Source organism: Euleptes europaea, chromosome 6, assembly GCF_029931775.1.
Source record: "Euleptes europaea isolate rEulEur1 chromosome 6, rEulEur1.hap1, whole genome shotgun sequence".
In the NCBI taxonomy this organism is placed as follows: Eukaryota; Metazoa; Chordata; class Lepidosauria; order Squamata; family Sphaerodactylidae; genus Euleptes; species Euleptes europaea.
Genome location: NC_079317.1, coordinates 86,104,062 through 86,131,110, shown reverse-complemented (window position 1 = coordinate 86,131,110; position 27,049 = coordinate 86,104,062). Strand labels below are relative to the sequence as shown.

The following is a 27,049-nucleotide window of genomic DNA, read 5'->3' as shown; positions in this document are numbered from 1 at the left end:
AATGCCCATCAAAAAGCAGTGTCCAACAAAATTAAACCTGGGGTTGGTGCTATTGTCAACTTTTTTCACACCAAATTAACCTCTTTGGTGTTGCCATCTGGATAACAGTTATCAATGAATCTAAAGATCGTCCACTGCTTCAGTTCTTACGAAAACTCCTAAATGCCCCTTGATGTGTTGCTGGCGTTACTCTTCGTTCCGAGTTTGGCCAAATGTCACTTGAAGCTAGGGCGTGGTTGGCCGCCTTTAAACTACACCTTAAACTGTGCTTTAGCACTGAGGGGTTCCTAGCTTCTCTGAAGCATGACCCTTTTAAATCCTCATGGCAAAAAATCTTAGATGAGAAACTGTCGTTGTTGGGCTTCTCGCAGGATACGTTATTAGATCTTGGGAAAACTGAAGCTTTTACCAAAATTAAAAAGCGCATTAAAGAGCTCGATTATAACAGCACTACTTTTCGTGCTCGTCGCGTCTGTTCATCCCACTTCTTCGGAATACCCCCTCCACGTGGTCTGCCTGCCTATACATATTATCTGACAACTCCTCGTCTCTGTAGAGCTTTTTGCTTGGCTAGATTGAATGCTAACCCTTCTATGGTAATGCAGGGCAGAATTCTGAATATACCATACTCAGACAGGATCTGCCCTTGCTCTTCTGGCTCTATTGACTCATTAGCCCATGCCCTTTTGGAATGCCGCTTTTACGAGGAACCTCGATCGCGCTGTATTTCCCCCCTTTTAATATACAAATCCAATGCCTCTGTGACTGACATGCCTTTTTTACTAAGCGATAGGGACCCTAAGGCTACATTGTCAGTGGCAAGATTTGTTTCAATCCTTATATCCCTCCAACACTAGATATATGCTGCTCAAGATCAATTGATCAGGGAGCTTCTAAGAGATAAAAGGAAAAGGAAAGGAAGCGGCAGAGGCCGCCCCTTCAGCTGGAAAATGGCGTGCAGGCTGGTGAGCTCCTGGACTTCTGCGAGGCTTGGCTGTCACAGCGGCTGCTTCCTCCCCTGCCACGAGGGGATTATTATTCTTTTACTAGGCAATTGAGTGTTGAATTCCCAGCTTTCATTTGTTAAAAAAGTAAGGCTGTAGCTCCTTCTGTTACAGAGATACTCCTTTTCCTTTATGTCTCTGCAATGAAAAGAGCTAGAGACTTGCTTTTAAAGAAAAGAAAGCTGGGAATTCAGAGAATCTGGTGCACATGTTGCCATACTTTTATATTGTTTTTTGAAGTTCCCATTCCTACCAGCAACACTTTCACTTCCCTTTCGTTCTGTAGCATATGTACACAGTACATTGCATCAGAATGCAGGAGAAACTCAGCTTTAGTTCAGAAGCCTTTCAAGCAACCTTCCATGTAGTAATGATAATGTAAGTGACTGTGGTGGTCTTCAAAAAGTGAGCAAATTGGAACAGTGGTCTGCAATGCAACAAAGTTTTGATACATTAGCATGGACTGTGCTTCACTTTATATTAAGCTGCCACTTTCTTTAACAGAAAAAGGAGATGTGAAGTCCAAGACCGAGGCCTTGAAAAAAGTAATCATCATGATCTTAAACGGCGAAAAGCTCCCAGGACTTTTGATGACCATTATTCGGTTTGTTCTGCCACTTCAAGACCACACCATCAAAAAACTGCTTTTAGTTTTTTGGGAGATAGTTCCCAAGACCACTCCGGATGGAAGACTGTTGCAAGAAATGATCCTTGTTTGTGATGCTTACAGAAAGGTTAATCTCTTACTTGTGTATTTGTATCATATAATACGTGACAAATCACAGTAATAACTGAAAGGTCTTGATACAAAAATGTTTATATTTGAACAGGCCAGTATTTGTATGTGTAGGTGGGATTGCTAGGCAGGATACCAGTATTTTCAGTCAACAGAATCATATATGTGTGTTTTGATATCTGCTTCTTAGAATACATTCTGGAGATTTACATGCTAAAGGCAGCAGCTTGCTGGGTTATGCGATCTTATCTCATGGTCACATTATTACCACTATACTGAACTGATAGAATATTAAGGAAGAGCTTACCTCTGGAACAGGGACTTAGATCTTTTTCCCCAAACTGGGGAACTAGAACAGATTATTCAATGAATAGTTATAACAAGTGTCCCCAACCTTTTTGAGCCTGCGGGCACATTTGGAATTCTGAAATGGCATAGTGGTTGAAGCAACAAAAATGGGTGCTACAAGAAGTGCCACAAATGATTGCCACAGCTTAACTTCAGTAACACAGTGTGGATTGGAGAGAAAATCAGGGCATCGATAGATAAATAATGTGTATGTGATAAATTATCATCTTAGTCTGTGTTAATTTTTTTTAAATTAAAAGCCATCATATTAACTAAAGCTTTTTAGAATTGTAAGAGATTTTCCCCACCCACAGCATCTGCATCCTTCTCCTGAAAAGCCACGCTTTTGATCCAAGTCAAATCTTTGTCGTAATAATGAGGGTTAATTTTAGATTGTATTATCTCTTCAAATTAGAAGGTCTGATAGCTGTAGGAAAACTGAAATGTGGTAACACTTGATTTCTGGGGAAAACGTAAGATGTTGGTTTAATTGGCACAGGACCTTCAACATCCGAATGAATTTATTCGAGGCTCTACTCTGCGGTTTCTCTGCAAGCTCAAAGAAGCAGAACTACTGGAACCCTTAATGCCTGCTATTCGTGCATGTCTGGAACATCGTCATAGCTATGTGCGCAGAAATGCAGTCCTTGCAATCTATACCATTTACAGGTAAACTCTGTGAATTTACTGAAGTCTCCAATTCCCAGGTGATAACCTAAACATGATCAAGGCAAAATTCATTTTAATGTTTGCATTTCTTCCTGTTTAGTGTATTAGGCCTATTTACAAAGTAATGGAGGGCTCTCTTGCACATTAGTTTAATAATTCCCAAACTTGAGTTTATAGCACTTGGCATTTAATAATTACCAATACTGATTTCTAAGTGTTTTAATTTTTATCCAAATTATTTGCTTGTTGTGTTTTGGAAAAATAGTGACACTATCAATACTAAACATATAATCTAATTTCAGTTTATAAACTGAAAGTTCTTAAACTGTTATCTCTTACGATTATATGATTGTGATTTGGTTGCTACTTCTGGCTGAGAATGCAGTGTTTAAGCAATTTCCCCAGTTTCTTTTGCTTATGCTAACCTGACCTACCTCTTGAGAGTGAGCTTAATTTAGTTTTGTGTGTGTGTGTGTGTGATGGAATCAGGTATGACAAACAGTGTCATTCATCTGATCCTTATTATGCCTGCTACAGAGATATTGCTCTCTAATCTGCAGATACACATTCACAAGTACACAGAGATCTGCAGACCTGGGACATTAACTTCTTTTGTTAGGGATGAAGAATAGATAATTTCAACATTATGAAAGCTTCTTTGTTTTATGTAGGCTGTTGTGAGTCAGTATCTTAATACTTCCAACTAACAATCAAAGTATGTTTCATCTGTGTTAATCATTTATTCCTGCAGGGTGGATATATAATAAGCATTCAAGGCCAGAGATTTTACAATGTAAAAGTTATATCCATACAAAATATGTATATATTTATTACAGACTAAAATTAATAACAGATATAAGGCCCTGCAATAGCCTACCAAACCAACATATTCATGTAAACATACAACACAGAATTAGATTTTGACCAAACGTGTTTCAGCCAAATGGCCTCCTTCAGTGGTCAAAACTATCACAATTCCAGACTACAAATGTACATAACTTTATAAAAATCGTTATGACTGTTGGTACGTTGTGTTCTGAAAAAATAAATAAATGTATGGGTTGTTTGTCCATTTTGTATGGATATAACCTTTACATTTTATAATCTTTGGCCTTGAATGTTGATATTTTTTCTTGACCCTTGGGTACTTAATTCTGTTGTTTTTTAGGGTTATGTTCCCCCCCTTTGTTGTTGGTGTGGATATATAATAAGGCTTTTGTCCAGACACACAGAACGAATGAAAATGAGTGCTGCAGTATTCATATTATGTACTACTTTAGTTATGGGGTGTTGAGCATTACAATTGTGACCTTTATCTGTTCTCTCTTCAAAGAAACTTTGAGCATCTAATACCTGATGCCCCTGAACTGATCCATGATTTTCTGGTGAATGAGAAGGATGCAAGTTGCAAAAGAAATGCCTTCATGATGCTGATACATGCAGATCAGGTAAAAACAGTGGCCTGCAAATTGTGGTTCATTTTGAATTCTGTTTTACTGGGTTGGTACTAATCACCTATTTCAAAGGTAGAGTGATAAGCCTCTGGCAGACTGAATAGTGATTAAATATTTAAGGATTATTAAATAGCAAAGCTCATACTTGGAAATATGTTCATGTTTATTTCTGAAGGATCGAGCCTTGGACTACTTGAGCACCTGCATTGATCAAGTCCAGACGTTTGGTGACATTCTCCAGCTGGTTATTGTGGAACTAATCTACAAGGTACAGGAAACAAAGAAACTTACATTCTCTCTGAAAGAAGTGTAGTCTAAACAAGACATTGAAGTGAGCTGTTGTTCGTCCTGTAGTTTGGTTAATTCCTTGAAACACTGGAAAAGAGATTGGGGCGGAAGGTTTTTGTTTAGACCCATTGTTTTGGGTCTTGTTTAGACCCATTATGCCAGATTTTTTTAAAATAGTGGATTAGATCTTCGTTCTTTCACAAGGGAAAAGATTCTTTGGCTGGTGAGTTGAGGGGATATTCACCAATTTGCCTCTCCTACTGCCATGCTCCATGCTGTTACCAAGGACGAAAACGCACGGTCACTTTAGCCTCCTTTATTCCCTGTTTCAGCCAGGATTCAGCCAGGATCGAACGCACATTCGGGGAAACGCATGCATTCGATCCTGGCTGAATCCTGGCTAAAACAGGGAATAAAGGAGGCTAAAGCGACCATGCGTTTTCGCCCCAAGACTCCTCTGGCCTTAGAAACCACTTTTCATGGTTGCAATGCATGAGGGAATTGGGGGGAAATAATGGTTCCAAAGCAGAGCTCTTTTTGCTGTGCTTTGGGTCTAATATGACACATCTTGAAAGAGACTTACAGTAGTAACATACTTAATTTTGTTATTGCTAATATATTTGTGGGCTTACTATATTCATCTCCTCTCCTAGGTTTTACTACCTACTGTAGTGTGTACTAATTTGGAGGGCTAAACAGTTTAGGTGGCTTTTTTCCTTAAAAATGCTCATTCTGCCTTTAGTGTTTTAACTTCGCTTTCTCATCTAGGTTTGTCACGCTAATCCATCAGAAAGAGCACGATTTATTCGTTGTATCTACAATTTACTGCAGTCTTCAAGTCCTGCAGTAAAATATGAAGCAGCAGGAACATTAGTTACACTCTCCAGTGCGCCAACAGCAATCAAGGTACTGAAATGAATTATGACTTTATAAAATATTGTTATGCTTTCCTGGACTATAGCAAACATTTGGTATTACAGAGTTAAGATTTGTGAATTAAAAGCTGAAATAGTTAAGACTCTTCAGAGTCTCTTGATTGGCAAATGGGTATGAATACTGTGTGAACTATCATTTTAGTTTTAAATAATATGCAAACACTTGGATAGCTGGTGACCATTTCTCAGTTGCATGCTAGTGCTCCAGGTCAGGATACAAGGAAGCCAGTTTGAATTGCAGATCAGTTGGATTTAGTTTGTAAAACCTTCTACTAGTTTAAAGGTGGTGGGTGAATTTTTTCCCTAAAACTAGGGAATATGCTATATTTTATAAATCGATTAGGGCTGTGTTTAATGCTCCTTGCAGTTCTTACTACATACACTTACGTTTAAGTCTGAAATGGGAAACACAGTTAGAGGTACTGAAAAATTATCTTTCTCTCAACTAAAGGAACATTTTCATTCTACTGATTTGTTTTCCCCATTTTGATGCTTTCCATATACTACAACTGAGAATCTTCATCCTTTTAATTTAAGGCAGCAGCTCAATGCTACATTGACCTGATTATTAAAGAAAGCGACAATAATGTGAAGCTTATTGTCTTGGATCGCTTGATTGAACTCAAGGAACACCCTGCCCATGAAAGAGTTTTACAGGTAAGGAAGCAGTAAACTAAAATGGCAATATAATGTTATGGTAATGAAATAGTACATATTTTTAAGGACATATGGTTTCTTTAGATTTGGATCTACAGTTAGATGTATAACTTTCTTGGTGGGTCAGACTGAACAATATAGGGCAACTATATCTTTCATGAGCCATGAAACCTTATTTTTTTTAAAGATGAGAAATAATTTTGGGAAGGGCTGAAGTAGGCTTCGTAACCTTCTGTAATGTCTGGGTTTTGTTTTGTTTTTGGTTCACTCAACCTCTTTCTTAGCTGCTTTTCTGTTGGGGTTCCTGATGCTTGTTTATGCTTGAATATGCAGGTGGAACCCTGCAGGAGGAAAAATAACTTGAGGGAAGAGGCAGTTTGAGCGGGAAAACATCCAGCAAGGAAAGGCAGCCTGTCCCCTGTTCAAAAGCGCCATTCCCAAAGACTGATTTTCTTTAAAAACAACAACTGGTACTTTGTTACATGCATTTCTGCATCATATAGTTTGCCCCATAGCTATATGGAAGACAGTTCCCTTTTGCACTATTAATTCCTTTTGCCATTTGAAAACTGTCGTCTTAATCTTGCAGAAAAATAAGCGCGCTTTTAGAAACTGATTATGAATAAAATGTATTTTATTACAGGATCTGGTAATGGACATACTGAGAGTTTTGAGTACTCCAGATCTGGAAGTGCGCAAAAAGACCCTGCAGCTGGCTCTCGATCTTGTATCCTCTAGAAATGTCGAAGAGGTAAAATATAGGGGTTTTTTGTATTTCTTTGGTTTATCAGGGCAAAAAGAAGATTAAAATAACCGGTAATTATTCTTTTTTTCCCCTTTCCCTTAGCTGGTGATAGTTTTGAAGAAAGAAGTGATTAAAACAAATAATGTGACAGAGCATGAAGACACAGATAAATACAGACAGTTACTTGTTCGGACATTACATTCTTGTAGCGTTCGGTTTCCTGACATGGCTGCAAATGTCATTCCTGTGGTATGTAAATAATGCAATATTTTTCGCTATTCCAGAATTCTTTCAGTTTGCTTTTATCAATTTACCATGGATTAACTGTATAGTTTGGGACTAATTCTTGAAGACCTTTGCCTTTGTTTTAATAGTTGCCTATCAGACTTTTTTGTTCTAGACCAGATCGGTTTAACTGATTTGTAAATCAGTGTTGTTTCTCATTTATTGTTATTAAAAGGGGAAAGAAAAACCTATAGTTGCATAAGCAGTTGGAAGAAGAAAGAAGCAACTATAAGACTTAATATGTTCTCACATATGTATTTTGCTTCAGAAGTTGTGTGTATAACGTGTCTAGACAACGGTATGAATTGTTAAATTCAGTGTCAGTTATAAAAAAGATGAGAGATTTTACACATTGACAAAAGGTTCAGTTTCCTGGGAATTTCTGATATACAAGTCATGACCTCATTCATCCTGTTGCAGGACTATCTATTTTAATGGGAGCTGTGCAACGAGAATATACTGGTGAATGATCCCTGAACATCCCCTTGTCCAGTTTGCTGTGTCAAACAATGGACAGAGAGCGATGTGTCAGAAAAACTTGAGCTTCAACAACCAGTGACGTTTACAGTAGTTCTGATAGGAATCTTGTTTGCTTTAATTTCTTACATCTGTGTGATTGTTATTCTCTTTCAAATTGTATGATGCCACGGTTTGTTCACGCTCAATCTTGTCCTAGTTGATGGAGTTCCTCAGTGATTACAACGAAGCTGCAGCTGCTGATGTGTTGGAGTTTGTGCGGGAAGCCATCCAGCGTTTCGATAATCTCAGATTACTTATCGTAGAGAAGATGCTGGAAGTATTCCATGCTATTAAATCTGTCAAGTAGGTTCAACATACAACTCCATAATGTGCTGCTCCTTATATTTAAAGAGTTGTTTATACCTCCAAGGTTATTGACATGGGGTGCTTGCTGAGGAAAATTATCTGGGTACCAATGACTTGGGCCAAAATTCTAAAGATATGAATTCGTTTGAACTGAGTTAAACTCTTGATGTAAATCTCATTGTTTATATCTGTAATTGCCAACTGTATTGCCTTCATATTTATTATTATAGTAACACTGATGACCAAGTCTTGGTCAAACTTCATGGGGTATTGGAATTAACCCATGACTATTAAAAGATCACTGAAGCAGCAGTGGACTACTCCTGAATTAAAAAATGGACATATTGTGCATCAGGGATGTTTGATGCTAAGCTACACAGTTAATGTACTCAATGTAACATGGTGTGGTCCAAAAATCTGTCCATATTTGTCTTACTGAAAACTAAGAATCTTGCTTTTCAAAATTTAAAAAACAATTTAAGTTGCTCAAGGAGAAACTGTAAGGGAAGTTTAGGGTTATGCGTTGATTTGATATGTGCTATCTTGGGGAGCATGGTATGGCTCCAAAGAAAGTTTAAAAAGGATAACCCAGTTATGCCCTTGTTTTTAGTGGCTGCTTACCCATTTGTATATTCTTGTTTCACTGTTTCCTTTCCACCGCTGCCAGATTTGCCTCTGTGGCACCCCACTTCTTTAAAAGGCCTGTGATGCACCTCTGAAATTCTTGTAGGCCTTTTTTCCTGCTTTTGGCAAAAAAAGAGTGGTGGAAGGAGAACGAAGTTCTGCCCATCTGTTTGTCCCTGGCAAAAAAAAAAAATAGAGGTGCAATTTGCTGCTCATCTTGTTAGTATATCCTTTCAGCAGACTTTGGCTTAGCTTCTCTCAGCTGCGTTTTTGTAATCCATTAGGGTAAAAAGGAAACCCTGTATCCTTTTCAGTAATGTGGTTGACCTCTTGCGTTGCTTTGTAGAATTTATCGAGGAGCACTTTGGATTCTTGGAGAATACTGCAGTACACAGGAAGATATACAGAGTGTAATGACAGAAGTTCGTAGATCTCTAGGAGAGGTAGGTGTTGTCCATTAAAAGGTATTGTGTGTATTGTTCAGCTCAAAAAAGAAAAATACACCTCTGATCTGAAATTCAGTGCAATGTTTTAAGATCAGTTATGGGTACTGCTTTCTTGAGGATGCTTTTATATACTATGTACTTTTGAAATGAAAAATTATATCATGCTAATATCAATTTTTGCCCTGACCTGGATGGCTCAGGCTAGCCTGATCTCGTCAGATCTCAGAAGCTAAGCAGCATTGGCCCTGGTTAGTATTTGGATGGGAGACCACCAAGGAAGTCCAGGGTTGCTGTGCAGAGGAAGGCACTGGCAAACCACCTCTGTTAGTCTCTTGCCTTGAAAACCCCATAAGGGGTCGCCATAAGTCAGCTGCGACTTGACGGCACTTTACACACACACACACACACAATATCAGTTTAGTAATTTCTGCAATCCAAACCCTGTTGCATTTTTTGTTGGAATCCCCATCTTGTTGATTGTATTTGAGGTACACTATGCAATCTGCCTTGAGTATAAGTGAGAAAGATGGACTATGAATAATGTAAAGAAATAATGGCGAGCCCGCATCATGTAGTGGTTAAATAGTCGGACTGGGATCTGGGAAACCCAGGTTCAAATCCCCACTCTGCCATAGAAACTAGCTGGGTGACCTTGGGCCAGTCACCAACTCTCAGCCTCGACCCTGGCAAGTATTTGGATGGGAGACCTCTGAGGAATAGCTGGGGCGTGATGTGGAGGCAGGCAATGGCAAACCACCTCTGAACATCTCTTGCCTTGAAAACTCGACGAGGATGACATAAGTCAACTGTGACTTCGTGGCAATAAATAAATAATGACTCAGAGCATCACTGCTGCAATAATATTTGATACTCAGATTAATAAATGGTGAAATAAATGGTAATTTTATGGTAAATAGTGATAAGGCCCATTTCAAATCTTACTCCTCCCTCAAACTCCTAGATTTTAGGCATGCCGATTTCTCTCAACCACCTCCCCCCCAGTATGGAGAGATCTACAGGGCCATCATAAGAATGAAAACAAGTGATCGCAGAATTCAGTAATATATCTGGATGCAAGTTAAATGCAAATAAATCTGAAGCTCTTTTTTTAAATATCAATAACAAAAAGGAGAAACAATTATGGGCAGAAGATCTAAGAGAAACTGATAATGTTAAATATTTAGGAATATGGTTAAGTAAAGAGAGAACTAAATGTTTAAATTTAAACTGCGGAAAAATAGCGAAAGAACTGAAGGGTTGTTTTCAGAAATGGCTCCCTTTGAATTTTTCTCTCTTAGGCTGAGTCAACCTAATTAAAATGATAATCTTGCCAAAATTGAATTTTATTTTTAATAACTTATTTCTAGACATACCGAAAAAAATGATTGAAGAATGGCAAAAGATCTGTAATAGATTCATCTGGCAAAATAAAAAGAATAGATTTAGAAACTAACCTATATGAGATTAAAAGCAAAGGAGGGACAGGTATGCCAAATTTATTAATGTATTATCAGGTGGCTAGGATAAAGTTAAAATCATGGGTAGTAAATGATGAAAAGGAACCATATATCATAATTGAGCAGAACTTTGTTAAATTCCCGCTAAATAGATGGCTTTGGGTTAAAAAAACTTATAGGAAAAATTTCTACAACAAAGATAATAATTGCATTAATACATTCTAAAGCAATGGGATGCGCTAAGAGAGAAACTAGCTCCAGATATTTCCCCAGTGTCTTCCTTTTTATGGAATATCTTAGCTGAGAACCCAGAATTCCAATTATCACGTAGAATAAAGATAGATAAACAGAATGAACGTAATTATTGGATTAGAAATAATAATTTAGAACCTTTATGTAAAATTATGGATAAAAAAGTAATTATTACATTTTTAGAATATTTACAAATAAAAAAATATTGGAATAACCTAAAAGAAAATGACATATCCGAAATTAGAGATAAATCAGAGTTTGAGAAGCTGATGTTACAAGACAAAACTCCAACTTCAAAAATATATACAATTATACTTAAAGATAAATGAAATGAAACAACGGGATATCGGGATAAATGGAACACTTACTTAGACAGAGCATTAAGTGACCAAGAATGGGAACACATTTTCACAAAGGGATTAGCTTTTACAGTCAGTATGCAAATGAGAGAAAATCTAATGAAGATGGTATATATGTGGTATATAACCCCACTTAGACTCAAGTAAAATCCATAAATTAAAAAACAACAGCTGTTGGTACTGTGATAGAAAACAAGCAGATTTTATACACATGTGGTGGAAATGTGAGAGAGCTATATCATTTTGGTCTGAAATAGTGAAATGTCTAACGGTTGGAATGGAGGTTGATATTCCATGTAAACCCGAGATATTCTTGTTAAATCTGGTACCTAATCTAGCTAAAGATCAAGTTTGTATGGTGTTACATATGATAACTGTGGCTAGAACAACCTTTGCCAGTCACTGGAAACAAAAATCAACTCCAAAGATAGAGGAATGGCTGGCTAAAGTTAAAGAAATATATGTTTTAATTAAGCTAACAGCATATCAGAAAAACAGAGATACAATAAGATTGGATGCGGTATGGTCACATACAATAAGTAAAATAGAGAATTTCATAAATAAGGGTGGGAAAGAGGAATGTGTTGCGTTCAGTCAGGACGTAATGATGAATATGAAGATGTAGAAATAAGCTGTAGCATGGGAGACTTGATCTTATTTTATTATGTGTGTGTGTGTATATCTATCTATATATATATCTGTATCTATCTATCTATCTATATATATATATAGTATTTTAAATTACGAAGACTGTCAGTAAATCTGCTTTTTTAGTTGTTATTGTCATTGGTTTTTTTCTAATAAAATTAAGAAAATAAAAGAAAACAAGCATTTGTAGGAAGGGCTTTGGACATGGAAAACATTGCGTGTAAATGTTATGTATTATTATCTTATGGGCCTGCTTATGGTGCAACATGATTACTTTTAGATTTTCTGTGGAGAAACTGAGACAATCAGGAAAAGACCAATGTGGTTGCTGGTTATCACGTGCTGATGGCTTTATTTAGCAGTTTGCATTATTGATTAAAATATGTTGCTGCTTATTCACTATCAGATCCCAATAGTAGAATCTGAAATCAAGAAAGAAGCTGGCGAGCTGAAGCCTGAAGAGGAAATCACCGTGGGCCCTGCTCAAAAATTGGTGACTGAAATGGGAACCTATGCTACACAAAGTGCCCTTAGTAGTTCCAGACCTGCCAAAAAAGAAGAAGACAGGTGGCTAGATTATACATTTGTGTTTGCTTCCAGTGTTTGTATTATGAATAACAAACCTGTGTCTTGCATTCTTTTTCTTCCCAAGATTCTGCCTCTTTAAAGCAGAATCATCGCCAGTGAGTTTTTGTCTATATTTCATTGTGTCTCAGCTGTGCTTGATGTTTTTATCTATGCTCAGTGTTAGTGCATTTTCTCTGATCAGATGATCTTCCAGTAATGACAGTTACTTGTACGGACTGCAGCATTTTTTTTCAGTGTGAGTACTCAAATAAGAGTTGTTTTTTTTAAGGAGCAGCATGATACACCAAGTGTGGACCAAGGTATCAGTAAAGACAAATGCTTATTATACTGTTTCTGTGGGCTTTTTGTCTTTTATCAGACATCAGGAGCTCAAAAGCACACCGCTGGCAGCAGACAGTGAGTTCAGACAGGCTGTCTATGAGTTGGCAGTGAGTCCTGCTGAGTCATTAGAGAAGAGAATCTTGTTTGCAGTAGTCCAAGGCCCACATTTAGTGCTTCTACAAAGCAAACAGACGTTTCCAGCTCGAGCAAAGCTGCTTAGGAAAAGCAGGCACTTAGGGGCCCAGCTGCTTCTGAAAAGCTAACTGTAATTTCCAGCTCGAGCAAAGCTAATTTTGTTTGAGTGGGGTGACTTTAATTTTATGTGGCCAAGCTTGAGAGAGCCTCTGGGAAAGCTCTTGTCCCTATTGATTAGTGATCCCCCACAGTCCTCTCTTTACAAAAATCATTTTTCAACTGTCAGATTGATTCTGGGAGTAAAGATGGTTTTATGTGACACTTTTCCTTGAGACTGCGTCTTGCCTTCCATTGTAAAAAGCCCACCTCAGTTATACAACCAAATGGGAAGCTTCAGGGACTAGCGATAGTCCACAAGTGCATGTATAAACTTCTCTTTCATGTGTAATCATCCCTTCCTATATTAGATTTACCTGGGGCATGTTGCCAGACCAAGGTAACATGAAACTTGTTTTTGCCTAAACTAGCCACTGAGAACCAAAGCTCCCAAAGAGAGATCAAGAGCATACCTGAGCATTTTCACCTGAAATTGGCATTGTTCACTTGTACTGATGACTTTGGATAGAATGTGTTGGGGAAGCTTGCATATGAGAAGGGCAGCTACATTGTGTATAGAAATATAGGATAAAAGTTTTAGCCACCTCAAGCAGAAATGGCTCTACATTGAGATTGTTGGTCTTGAATATAGGTCAGGTTATTGTCATTATTTAAATAATATGTGGCTTGCAGAAGTGTTCCTCGACTTTAAAATATGAGGGGAGAATCTTCCCTTAACAATTTCTCCTCTTTTCTATACTTTTATTTATCAGTAGTTCCCATATTCTGCCTAACTCTTCTAATAAGCCAGCTGCTAGGCAAATTGTTGCAGGGAGCAAATTCCAGAATTGTGGCACCACCACAGAATTCTATAAATGCTGATAATTCTGTGGTGTTGCTCCCTTTTGGAGAAGGGTGAAACAAAGAATGAACTCAGTCAACACAGCCTTAACACTATCAGCTTTTAACTAACATATCATCAAAACAGAAAATCACCTGTTATGAACTCTCTGGAATCTAAAGCTATGTGGTAACTAAATAACTTGTCAAAGTTATTCAAAACTTTTAATGCCTGCATTTATGCGTATGGCTTTCTCCCCTCTCTTCATCCTCCTTTTTCTTTCCTCCCCCTCCCCCAATTTATTTGTATGGATTGGTAGCTATGGTGAAGGTTGGGTGGGTGGGATAATCACTTATTGTTTGTGAACATTTTCTAGTTTAATGGTGACTTTTGTTAAATGTATTTGTACTGATGGGAAACTTAAACGTGTCGCTACGTGATTTATGAATACCTATTTAGATACAAGAAAAGGAATTCTTTCCTTTGGAATCTGATCATACTAACTGCTGGAACAAGCAGTATGAGCCTGAAGTGGAACTTTTTAGATACTTTAAGGCAGTGTTTTTAAGAATTCCATGGTTCTCTTTCTTTGTAGACCTCCACTGAGAGGGTTTTTATTGGATGGAGACTTCTTTGTTGCGGCTTCCCTTGCCACTACTTTGACCAAGATCGCTTTACGATACGTGACTCTGCTTCAGGATAAGAAGAAACAAAATGCAAGTTACATTTTTTGGAATACTCATATCAGATTTGTGCCTTATGAAATTTTTTGGTACAGGGGTACAGAAAGGAAAAAGGGGTACAGAAAGGAAAAAGCAGGGGAGAGGGAGATAAAATATATAACATGTAACATCATCCGAGCCTCGGTATAATTAATATTCAAAAAGAAAAGTATTATCCTTAATTCTATCATTCAGCATTCCCGTTGTAATGTCTAGGATTAACTAAAGAAAAAGAAATAATATATTGACATCAAGAGCTTTCTCTATCAGCTATCTTATACGTTTAAAATCTTATTTATCACTTCAAATTGTCATACAATAAATCACTAGTTTCTTTTTTATTAAATTCTTAGATTGTCACCTGAATGATAATCATAAAAAGGCTGCCATTTCAGCTCGAATTCATCTGTTGGTCTCATGTTAACCAGTTGAGTTAAATTTGGCCATCAAGACAAACTCAGAGAGTTTGGCAATCCATTCCATGGTGTCAGGAATTGTGTTTGATTTCCAGCACTTTGCATAAACGATTCTTGCGGCAGAGGTTCAGTTGACAACTTCTTGACCATCACTCTGCACAGGAGTCAGCATAAGCTCTTGTCCGCCGGATTTGCATTGAACGGTGTAGTTTAGTTTCAAGATAACAGATCACTACATATAATCCATTCAGCTTCAAAGACAGTATGTGTGATAAACTTCAGTCTGATCTGTGATCTTTAACATTAAGAATGTGTAGAAATTGATATGATATTGATATTATATGATAATGATAATGATAAAAGAGGCACCTTTTACCATTGCTGGTGGACATGCGAAGTTGTCCAGAAATTCTGGAAAAAAATTCATATGAATCTTGAAGACATCTTGGGACAGAGCATAAAATATGATCCCAAACTCTTCCTTTTGAATAAATCACCGGGCACCATGAATAAGGACCAACAGATCATATTAAAATATCTTGTAACGGCGGCGAGAGTTGTCCTGGCATCATTTGGAAAACAGATAAGACTCCAACACTACAAACATGGATAGCCAAATCCTTAGAATATATTACGATGGCACAATTAACAGAATATATGAAAGATAACACACAAGAACAGAATCAAGAAAGATGGAAACCTTTTGATAAATACATTACAATCACCATACAAAAGGATTAATTAATTTTAAGTTACTTATATAAGAAAGTACGGAATGTGGTATTATACCCGGTAGAGGGGTAGACATATTTATATGTTATTAAAATGGTATTTAATTATTATTATTTCTTTTTACCTGTTTTTCCCTTCTGTATACCCGATCAATAATGAAAAATAAAAAATATATTAAAAAAAAAAGAATGTGTAGAAATTACGGAAATGTAGTATTGTCTCTCTCTTCTTTCCCCTGTTTAGTCTTTCGTTGCTGAGGCAATGTTGCTTATGGCCACTATTCTCCATTTGGGCAAGTCATCCCTTCCCAAGAAGCCCATCACAGACGATGACGTGGACCGGATTTCTCTGTGCCTGAAGGTGCTGTCGGAGTGTTCCCCTCTCATGAACGACATCTTCAACAAGGAGTGTAGGCAGTCTCTTTCTCACATGTTATCTGCCAAACTGGAAGAGGAAAAGCTCTCTCAAAAGGTGACATCATAGATGGGCCCTGTGTCCTTTGGGCACATCGCTAGGGCTTTGGGTCCTGACTCACACTGGCAGTGCTTTGAAGAATTGCTCCAGTTTTAAACCCGTTGCTTTCTGTGGGCTTAGGTTGGTGCAACTCTGCATAGGATTGCACTGTAAGTCGGGTAAGAACCCTTGCGAGCCTAGTAAAAGGTTTTCTTTGTTCAACCAATCTTTATTAAAAACAGTCATAGACCAGCACAGCACAATTTACCATTAAAACCCTTAGTGTTACGCTCTGTGTGTGTGTAAAGTGCCGTCAAGTCGCAGCCGACTTATGGCGACCCCTTTTTGGGGTTTTCATGGCAAGAGGCTAACAGAGGTGGTTTGCCAGTGCCTTCCTCTGCACAGCAACCCTGGTATTCCTTGGTAGTCTCCCATCCAAATACTAACCAGGGCTGACCCTGCTTAGCTTCTGAGATCTGACAAGATCAGGCTAGCCTGGGCCATCCAGGTGTTACGCTCTACCCACAGGTTAATACAAATTGTAAAAAAGTTGTTTGGACTCTTTGCAAACTATATAAATTACCCATTAAAATTATTGACACACCGGTGTTCTCAGCAGCGTCTGGTGTATTCTACAGGCCACTGCACAAAACTTAGCCATTCCTACTGTAACCTGTGGATTTTCATCTATAAGCAACATTTTAGTTTGCTCCTAACCTGAATGGCTGGAATGCCGACTAAGCCAGGATTGTTTTCTTTGTTACTTACATGTAGGGATAACTAATTTTTTATTCCTCCTCCCCACAGAAAGAGTCTGAGAAGAGGAGTGTGACAGTTCAGCCGGATGATCCCATTTCCTTTATGCAGCTTACTGCTAAAAACGAAATTAATTCAAAGGAGGATCAGTTTCAGCTGAGTCTTTTAGCAGCAATGGGGAACACGCAGAGAAAAGAAGCCACTGATCCACTAGCCTCCAAACTCAATAAGGTGATGTAAAAATCTAGTTATTCCCAAACGACCCTTGTGTCTGAAACCTGGGTACTGTTTCCACTCTCCCATGCTTTTTAAGTAATTAGAACTGACCACTTACTCCTGTATGTACTAATCTACGTTCTGTGAAACAACTGGTTAGGCCAGTGGTTGGCAAACTCATTAGTCAACAGAGCCAAATATCAACAGTACAACGACTGAGATTTCTTTTGAGAGTCAAATGTCTTAAACTTAAACTATATAGGTAGGTACACTGTTTATTAACTTAATAAAAAGTTTTAAGTCTTAATTAATGACAAATACCTAATAGAGAGAGAAGTCTTAGTATGGTTGGAGATTCCCCCCCTTCTGTAAGGAAATATCAAAGCAGAATGGGAGGGGAGGGACACATCCAAATGACATTGAGGGGGTGAAAGAGGAATACCGTGATCCTAGATATGGGGTGGGGGGAAGAGAAGCAATAAAACCCCTTTCTTTTGGGGGGGAGAGATAAAAATCAATGCAAAATTTCCGGGGGGGGGGCTGACTGACAAGGGGGTGGAGGAAGGCCAGGCCAGGCCCAGCCCCCTAGCCAGGGCGGACTCTGCCCCCTACCCACCATACCTTCACCATGCCTGTATAGCCCTAACGCAGAACCCGGGGGAGGGTTTCACTGGCCAGGACTCCGCTCCCCCAAAGACCCGACCTGTGAGGGTGAGGACGCCGCCCTCGATGCCACCACTGCCGCCTCGGTCGCACTCAAGACCCGCCGCCCCACGTGAGCTCTTCTCCTAGGGCCGCCCGCCTGCCTCCGCTTCTCCCAGCTCCAGAACCAGCACTATGCATGCGGGGAGGGGAAAGGGCACGCCGGGGCAGTTGGGAAATGTAATTCTGAGCTGTGAGGGGGTGGGTATGGGGGATAGAGTGCGGTGGGGGGGAAGGGGACTGGGAATTACCATAGGGTGGCAGGGAGGGTCCTGTTTCCTTAACTCTGGAAGGGCAAAAATTCCCTACAAATGTTAAAAAAACAACACCCTTAAAATCTCCTCGAGAGAGAGAGAGAGATTTTGGCAACCTGAGGCAGAGCGGCACCCAAGGAGTCAAAGAGCTGCATGCGGCTCGCGTGCCGCTGTTTGCCGACCACTGGGTTAGGCCATTAATGTTTCATTGTTAACCTTTGCTTTGGATTGTAATACTGAAAAGTGTTCGAAGTTTGTTAGAGCGCTTAGATAGGTCTATATAATGGTTACTTTGTAACCAAGCAACCAAAGCCTTAGAGCAGTGGTTCTCAACCTGGGGATCGGGACCCCCAAGGGGGTCGCGAAGTGTTTTCTGGGGGGTCGCTGCCATTGTCCTGGGACAGCCCCCATCCCAGGCTGTCCAGGACTAACCCAGACGCCCTGTAACCCTGATCCATCCGCGAGGGCAGGGAAAACCCCAAGCAGAGAGGCGAGGAACTGGCCGGCAGACAGCCGGAAGGAGCCGGGCTGCAGAGACGCGGCAGCGTGCCGCCGCACACCAGCTGTAGCCCCGCCGCCCAGCTGAGAGGCGGGCGGGCCAGCCCTGGGCGCGGTCGCACCTGCGCCAGGAGGATGACGTGGCAGGATGTGTGGGAGGCCGAGGAAGCTCCCCTGGCTCGGCCAGTTCAGGTCTCGGAGGAGAAGAGGGCAGTCCCCCTTGAGGCCACTACAGCCACGTTTTTACTTTTAGCCGCACTCAGGTGGGGCAGGAGCTTCAGCCTGGAATCCAAGTGCGCATGTCTGTAGTGTGGCTTTGCTTTTCTGCCCCGAGTCATCAGTTCTGCTCTGCCCTGAGTCATCAGTTCTGCTCTGGCAAGGCCAAGGGGGAGAGAGTCGAGGTGCATGCGCAGTTCGGGTTTCCCCCTCGAGTGCTCAGGTTCGGTGAGGCGAAGAAGGAGCGGTGACTGGCGGAGGGGAGAAAAAGGCACGAAAAGTCTGAGCGGGATAAGCGGCCCTCGGCTCTTTCCTGGACCTTTGCTCTCGTGAGGTGATTAAACGGAGCTCCGCTTTGAGGGATAACTGCAGTTATGTGCACAAGCAGTGTCCCAGTCACGAGAGGGGGTTTCCTTGTGAGAGCCCCGGCCTGCTTGGAAGAGTTTTTGGGGAGAGAGGGGAGGACAAGGAACGCAGTGCATGCTCAGAGGCACTCTTTCCTCCATGCCAGGAAAGGTTGCCTCGCCCACGCAGTCACAGCCGCTGCGCAACAGGTGGTAGTACCGTTTGCTTGTTTGTTTTAAACTTTAAAATTTGAAGTAATTATATATATGGATACCCTGGACTGCCAAAAAAAAAAGTGTTTTCTTTATCCTATTGAAAATGTCATTTATGCAAATATATGCAAATGTGACGAGGGTCGCAGGTTACTTGGCAATTGTAAAAGGGGGTCGCGACTCGAAAAAGGTTGAGAACCACTGTTTTAGAGGAAATTCTGCAAATGGGATACTTCTCTATGAATGGGGAAGGTAGAAAAAGAAGAGTTGGTTTTTATATGCCAACTTTCTCTACCACTTAAGACAGACTCAAACCGGCTTACAATCACCTTCCCTTCCCCTCCCCACAACAGACACCCTGAGAGGTAGGTGCGGCTGAGAGAGCTGTGACTAGCCCAAGGTCATCCAGCTGGCTTCATGTATAGGAAGGGAAACAAATCCGGTTCACCAGATTTGCCTCTTCCGCTCATGTGGAGGAGTGGGGAATCAAACCCGGTTCTCCAGATCGGAGTCCACTACTCCAAACCATCGCTCTTAACCACTACACCACACTGGCTTAGGTTTAAACTGTCATGGTTGTTTAATAGCAATTGTTTTACTGAACAAAACTAGTAACTAATATTAGAGCTGTGAAAATTTAGTCCACAGGAGTGCTTTGCATTGTATTTAGCCAAAATGGTTGCTTACAAATGCTGACTCGAGAGAGAGTAACTGAATGTTGGGTTGTTACGTTAAACTGGTTTGAACTGTTGAAGAGCTTGACTAACTAGTTAGCAAAAAATGAAAAAAAGCAACTCAGACATTTTGGTAGCCTTCTTTACTTTCAACTACATCCACCAGCTCCTTAACCTTTAATCTCTATGTTTTACAGGTCACTCAGTTGACAGGCTTCTCAGATCCAGTCTATGCAGAAGCTTATGTCCATGTCAATCAATATGATATTGTACTGGATGTGCTAGTGGTAAACCAGACTGGTGATACTTTGCAGAACTGTACACTAGAATTAGCCACATTAGGTAAGTAACCTAATAAAAATAACTATTAATGCCTGCCTGTGGTCCAGATTTTTTCTTGCACATTGTTAAGCATTGTTTTTCAAACTGTTTTGAACAGGTGACTTGAAGCTTGTGGAAAAACCTTCTCCTTTAACGCTTGCTCCACATGATTTTGCCAATATTAAGGCTAATGTGAAAGTAGCTTCAACAGAGAATGGAATAATTTTTGGTAATATTGGTAAGCATTGTGTTTTATTTACAACAATTCAGGAATATTAAGGGTGTGATACTTTTAACTTTTTCATGTACGATAATTATAATGAAGCAGGATCAGAGGAGCATGCCTATTATCTTAGGCACTGTGGAACACAGGCAGGATGGTGCTGCTGCAGTCATCTTGTTTGTGGGCTTCCTAGAGGCACCTGGTTGGCCACTGTGTGAACAGACTGCTGGACTTGATGGGCCTTGGTCTGATCCAGCAGGGCTTTTCTTGTGTTCTTACAAGCACTTCACAATCTGAACTATTTTAACAGGTGGTTTCTATCGCAGTAGGAAATGCAGTTATCAAAATGATGTCTCTGCTTTGTATTGGAAGGGTTATAAATTTCAGGTAACTTTAAATGTGTTAGAAGTTATGTAGCCCGCTTCAGTGTCCGATGATCTGTTTGTTTTTTTAGTATATGATGTTTCTGGAGCAGCCAGTGACAGAAACTGTGTCGTCCTCAGTGACATACACATTGACATAATGGATTACATCCAACCGGCTACTTGTACTGATGCAGAGTTTCGTCAGATGTGGGCAGAATTTGAATGGGAAAACAAAGTGAGTTCTGTGTATTGTTTGATTTGGTGCATTGAGATCTGTACATTATCAACAAACCCATGTAGCTGACTATATATGCATGCCTGACTCCAGTAGTGGCCACCTGCACATGGAGGGTTATCCAGTGTACAATTGTGAATGTATGGACTTTGAAGGGTGGTGGTTCTTCTAATAAAAGGGAATAGCTGGAGTTAATTGGGTCTGATACAGTATTTATAGTTGTCCTATAGCCAGGGCCGGTGCTACCATTAGGCGAACTAGGCAGTCGCCTAGGGCGCAGACCTCAGAGGGGCACAGAACTGGCCCGAGGGCACAGTTTTAAACAGATTAAAAAAGGTAAAGGTCCCCTGTGCAAGCACCGGGTCATTCCTGACCCATGGGGTGACGTCACATCCCGACGTTTACTAGGCAGACTTTGTTTACCGGGTGGTTTGCCAGTGCCTTCCCCAGTCATCTTCCCTTTACCCCCAGCAAGCTGGGTACTCATTTGACCAACCTCAGAAGGATGGAAGGTTGAGTCAACCTTGAGCCGACTACCTGAAACCAACTTCCGTTGGGCTCAAACTCAGGTCGTGAGCAGAGCTTGGACTGCAGTACTGCAGCTTACCACTCTGCACCATCTTAAAAAAATGCAACTGACAATTTATATGTTTTTTTTATTTTAAGATAAATATCACAACAGTGCTGTGGAATATAATTAATTATAACATCTTATAAAAGGTTTTGTAGGAATCCATCAGGCTTTTATTTTTTCTACAAGAATTCTGTTTTTGAACATTGGTTAGCAATGAAGGGGGCACAAGTAGTTAGCCTTGCCTAGGGCGCAAAAAAGACTGGCAGCGGCCCTGCCTATAGTGGAAGATAGATTTTTTGAATAAATGATTGTCATTTAGAATGTTGCTGCTCATAGTCAAAGCAACAAAGATTCAGAACAGGAATAGAGAGTTGTAAACCCCTCTGTTGCAATGGGGGGCCACTTACCTGTTCATGTGCGCACTCCATTCTAATAGCACACTTATCATGAAAAGAGAGCTGGATGGCACACAGGTCCAGAGGACTCAAGCAAGTGATAAAGCTAAGGCCACTAGCAAATGTGAAGTTGGGGGGTGGATGCTAACAAACCTGTGCGCGTGATTAGATTACTGTAGATCTATTAGAATTTTTGGCTCTTCTATTCAAAGAATTAAGTGGCTTTATAATAGAAAAATGCATTATAGAGCTCACTAAGTATAGAGCAGATGTGACTCAAAAGTTCATTGAATGCAGGTTCATTGAATGCTGGAGTTGCCAATTTTACCAGTGTCCCCAGCTGTGCCTTCCCATCCTGTTCTGGAGATTCCATGAGTCTAAAAGGGGCAGAGGTGGGGCTTGGTGCATACGTGGGACACCACATGTTCCTGGTCAGTGCTCTGCTTTCTGAAAAACTATGCCCTCTAACTTAGCAGGCCTCCTCTAAAGGCTCCAGGCTGCTACTGAGAATGCTCTGTTGTGTGCCCATGGGTGGACTTTTTCTACTGAGTTTTGCTTAAAGTCGTCTGTGAACTTTGAAGTTGCCCAGACTATTTAGACGTACTGGAAACGCATGGAATCCTTGATTAGATGACATTTTATTATATATTGTATAACATCCATTGCCAAAAAGGTAGACCCATTTCTAACTGACAGATTATTTTATTCTATGTTGATACTGAGTGAGTTTACTTATGGCAGGCCTGTAAGAAATATTAATCTTACTAAATTGTCTTAATGCAAGTCCTTACATTTCTTCATTTTTAAAGGTCACAGTGAACACAAACATAGCAGATCTGAATGAGTATCTACAACACATACTAAAGTCAACTAATATGAAATGCCTTACTCCTGAGAAGGTAGGAAACTTGCTACTAAATTGTGGGTCTGGTTTCAAGCAGCGTATGTTGCTTCACTAAATTATCTGTTTTGATGTCTTTTATTCTTCTAATAGAGTTGATTAACCTTCTACTGGAGATTATATCAGTTCTTAAACTATTTCATTGTGCTTCCACACTAACTTCATATACTTTATTTTTAGAATGTGCAGTTGAAAATGCTTGTAATGAACAGGGCTTCAGATTTAAAACTTAACACCTGTTTAGATGTGTTTAAGTTTCAAAGGGGGGGAAATTACCCTGGCAAGGTGTGTGAAATGTCTGTTGTCCCTGCAGGCTCTTTCTGGTTATTGTGGCTTTATGGCTGCCAACCTATATGCACGCTCTATATTTGGAGAAGACGCACTTGCAAATGTCAGCATTGAAAAACCCATCCATCTTGGCCCTGATGCTCCTGTCACAGGACACATTAGAATTCGTGCAAAAAGTCAGGTAATTGTGTGTTATATTACATCTTGCACACTTCCAAACCAGTGGTGCAAAATTTGCTTGAACATTGCAATATAATGTAATGTAATGTAATCTGGTTAACTTTTATATGTTAGAGGCTGGGATTTTAAGCACATTTTCTTGTAAGTGAATGTCCAAGGTTGTTTAGGATTGAGACTGAGATCTGTTGTTAGGAAACGTTATTTGAAACGGAAGGAGTGGTGATATCAAGGGAGGGATCCAGAGAGCGTTGTGGCTTTTGCATGCATTCCAGAGCTCTCCACAGCATCTTCTTGTGTATGTCCTTGGAAAAAGTCTTCCTGAAAGTTGGGAAATCCTCAGAAGTGACCTCTGGCTGCATTACAAGGGGCTGTAGTTATCATCAGTAGAAACTTGGGAGATTCCTGAAGTGCCTTAAGTACTTCCGTAGGTGGATGGCTTTCCTTCAGACTCAGTTATATTTGGGTTGTCAGAGACATTACTGTATGTACAGAAGTTCAGATATGCAGACTAAATGGAGCTGCTTGTAATCTGTATTTAACATGCCCCTTCTGTACACCAATGTGTGACTTGTAGAGAAACCACAGAACTCTTTATTTGCTCAAACGTTGTGCCGCATGTTATGAAGCTATTTAAACTGATTTTATAAAAACATCCTTTTGATGTGAATTTTCTGTCGGAATAATTTTGCATATGTGCAAACAGTGTGTCTCAAAGTATTCATTGATACAATGTATGTAGTTCAAACTTATACACCATTGCACTGCCCTATTGGGGATATAGGATCAGAGGTAAAAAAAAAAAAACACCTAGCATGTTTTGCCCTTTATTTTTGAAGCAAACAGTGTGGGCATTGATCTGCTTCCTTCTGCATGAAAATAGAGTGCAAAGACATTCCCATCCAGGTATTTAACCCCTCCCTTTCCTCATGCTGGCTTTCCACCTGGTGCATTACAACAAAATTCTTGGTCAGCTGAGGTCCTCTCATCCCTGCTCTCCTGGCCATTGGCACGTTGATCACTCATCATAGGAGTTGTGCCATGAATGATAGGCTTTGGGAGATGCAGGATAAATTATCTATGTAAGTGAGGCATGATGTTCCTCAGGCTACTGATAATTATACAGGGGTGTAGCAGTTGACTTACTCTGATGCCAGTGTCGGTTCAAAGGATATTTCCGGCGCACGTGCAGTCTGTCCACAAAGGATCCTCTTGTATTGTCGGGATGTGGTTTGCACTGGCAGAATACACCTACCTGCAGCTGAGTGGAATAGTAGGATAAACCCGTTATGCAAGGCACTTGACTGCATTATGCATGTGCAAATAGTACTGCTCAAACTGCAAACACGAATGCAGCTACAAATAAAACTTTCATAAATGTGGCTTCATAGATAAATATGTGCACTGATGTAGAGTGCCTTTTTAATAGCAGAACTCTTGGAGTCAGTGGGCTTTTTTTTAGTTGTGGTTAATTTCAGTTGTTCCCCTGAGAATAACATAAGCAAAAAAAACCCCAGCTAAAATTAAAGTAGTACGTACTGCTGATTTAGGTTTCCTGTGTGCTATAAAACACGGTTTTCATAACTTCATAAATGACAGTTCTTTAAAAAGGTAGGTAGAAAAAAAATTGCATATTGAAAATCATTAATAGTGAGATCTTGGGGAATGAAGGAAAGTTCATTGGTAGGGAATGCCAACTTTGCAAGGCTTTTTGGGCTCTGGGACATATCTTTGGTTCTGACACAGAGCTTTGAAATAGGATTATCACTGTAGCAAGAGACCCACAATTACTGTATTCAGGCACCATGAATAAATTCCAGTTGTTCATTTAATGAACAAGCCTGGTTTATCTTAGACTTGCATGCTTCTTCCCTCATACACAGGGCTGAGATTGAAGACATCTAGGCTTGAATAACACCACATTCTGCTGTGGTGACCAGATTGGAGGCACTTTGACAAATGTTGTCTTGTTTCTTGCCTACAAACTGGGATTCTAAGCCAGTCTGTGGTTATGATTCTGTTAATGTATGTCTAGAAACAAACCACAGTTTATTGAAGTCATGGCAAACAGCAGTTTCTTTAAAAATTAAAGAAGAGTTCAACCTCAGTTCCATGTGTTGTTTATGTTCTTATTGAATTATTTTATCATTTTAAATGTTTATAATTGTTCAGATGTTTTAATGTGCACTGCCTTGGGGACCCTGATTGGGTAGCAAGGCAGCAGTAAAATGTTTTAAATGAATAAATAAATACGTGCAAAGGGAGGAAGCATGCAACCGCAAAGATAAATGAACAAACGAAGAGCAGTTTATTAATACAGTGGTACTCTGGCTACAGGAGCCCCGTAGCACAGAGTGGTAAGCTGCAGTACTGCAGTCAAAAGCTCTGCTCACGACCTGAGTTCGATCCCGACGGAAGTCGGTTTCAGGTAGCCGGCTCAAGGTTGACTCAGCCTTCCATCCTTCCGAGTTCGGTAAAATGAGTACCCAGCTTGCTGGAGGTAAAGGGAAGATGACTGGGGAAGGCACTGGCAAACCACCCCGTAAACAAAGTGTGCCTAGTAAACGTCGGGATGTGACGTCACCCCATGGGTCAGGAATGACCCGGTGCTTGCACAGGGGACCTTTACTTTACCTTACCTACTCTGGCTACATATCATGGGGAGCCACATTTGCAGTGACTATCAATCAAAAGAGCCACGTTGACTTCCATCCTTGTCACAAGCCCTGCACCTCAAGAAGGCTCACAGCATACCTGTTCCTCCAGCTGCAACTGTTTCGATGTGGGAACCAGCTACAAGCCCCACCTGGGCAAAGGTCTTGCCCATTTTTCTGAAACGTGGGACAGGTGCCACATTGGGGAACAGTGCTCGGAAGAGCCACAGGTAGTGTGCCATAGAGCCACATGTAGCTTCCAAGCCACTGAGAGCCCATTCCTGAGGTGCTGGCTGCAGGGGACGGCGGGGAGGAGGTGCCGCTGTGGTGTCTCCTAACCCGTTTTGTGGCCACCGAAAAACTTTAAAAAGCCTTTTGCAGGCTTTTAAGTTTAAATGGGGGTTTTCTCCCCATAGAGAACAGCGAGGCTGCACCTGCTAAAAAGCAGGTGCAGCAACGACATTTTCAGCGCCGGCGTAACAGGCCGAAAGGGGACAGGAGGCTGCCTACAGGCAGCCCCGCCCCCGGAACACCCCGGGGATGGCAGAACGCCCTCCGGAACACTGGCGCAGGAATTTACACCAGTGGAACGCCAGCAGAAGGCCCTGTCGGCGTCCTAGGGTGGTGCTGCTGCAGAGCATGGAGACTGACGTCCAACCCTCCTCCCTGGCATTGGGGCCACTTACAGCGGCATAAGTAGTCTGGATGCTGGCGTAGAGGGCCGCAACGTTGGCGCAGCCCCTTCCTGGCCTCCTCAGGACTTTCAGCCTCAGAAGACAGGAATGCGCTGTGTGTATCATTGTATTAAAATGTCTGAATGTGACCAATATATACGATAGAAGGCATTAGGAACAATAGTGGAAAGCTAGCTTCTCATGCTATATGTAATGGCAATTTACAACCCTGAGCTTTAGGGGTCTTCCCCCTTTCCCCATTCTACACTCTTTCTTTTTTTTTCTTTTTTTTACCCAGAGGCATTTGAATAGGGAAGGTGAAGTAGCTAGTAA

At 40.6% G+C, this 27,049-nt stretch overlaps 1 protein-coding gene across 1 annotated transcript in view; it reads left to right on the top strand.

Moving 5' to 3' along the window:
• The window catches only part of COPB1 (COPI coat complex subunit beta 1), a 30,657-nt gene that overhangs the window by 3,142 nt on the left and 466 nt on the right, over positions 1-27,049 (top strand). Inside the window, exons 2-20 of the mRNA XM_056851491.1 lie at positions 1,509-1,738; positions 2,588-2,757; positions 4,091-4,205; positions 4,387-4,479; positions 5,268-5,405; positions 5,972-6,091; positions 6,735-6,842; positions 6,939-7,085; positions 7,798-7,943; positions 8,917-9,013; positions 12,139-12,299; positions 14,309-14,429; positions 15,827-16,054; positions 16,844-17,023; positions 20,107-20,251; positions 20,349-20,468; positions 20,908-21,053; positions 22,832-22,921; positions 23,237-23,392. Of these exons, the coding sequence (XP_056707469.1) occupies positions 1,509-1,738; positions 2,588-2,757; positions 4,091-4,205; positions 4,387-4,479; positions 5,268-5,405; positions 5,972-6,091; positions 6,735-6,842; positions 6,939-7,085; positions 7,798-7,943; positions 8,917-9,013; positions 12,139-12,299; positions 14,309-14,429; positions 15,827-16,054; positions 16,844-17,023; positions 20,107-20,251; positions 20,349-20,468; positions 20,908-21,053; positions 22,832-22,921; positions 23,237-23,392 (2,711 nt within the window). The remainder of the gene's footprint in view (positions 1-1,508; positions 1,739-2,587; positions 2,758-4,090; positions 4,206-4,386; positions 4,480-5,267; positions 5,406-5,971; positions 6,092-6,734; positions 6,843-6,938; positions 7,086-7,797; positions 7,944-8,916; positions 9,014-12,138; positions 12,300-14,308; positions 14,430-15,826; positions 16,055-16,843; positions 17,024-20,106; positions 20,252-20,348; positions 20,469-20,907; positions 21,054-22,831; positions 22,922-23,236; positions 23,393-27,049) is intronic.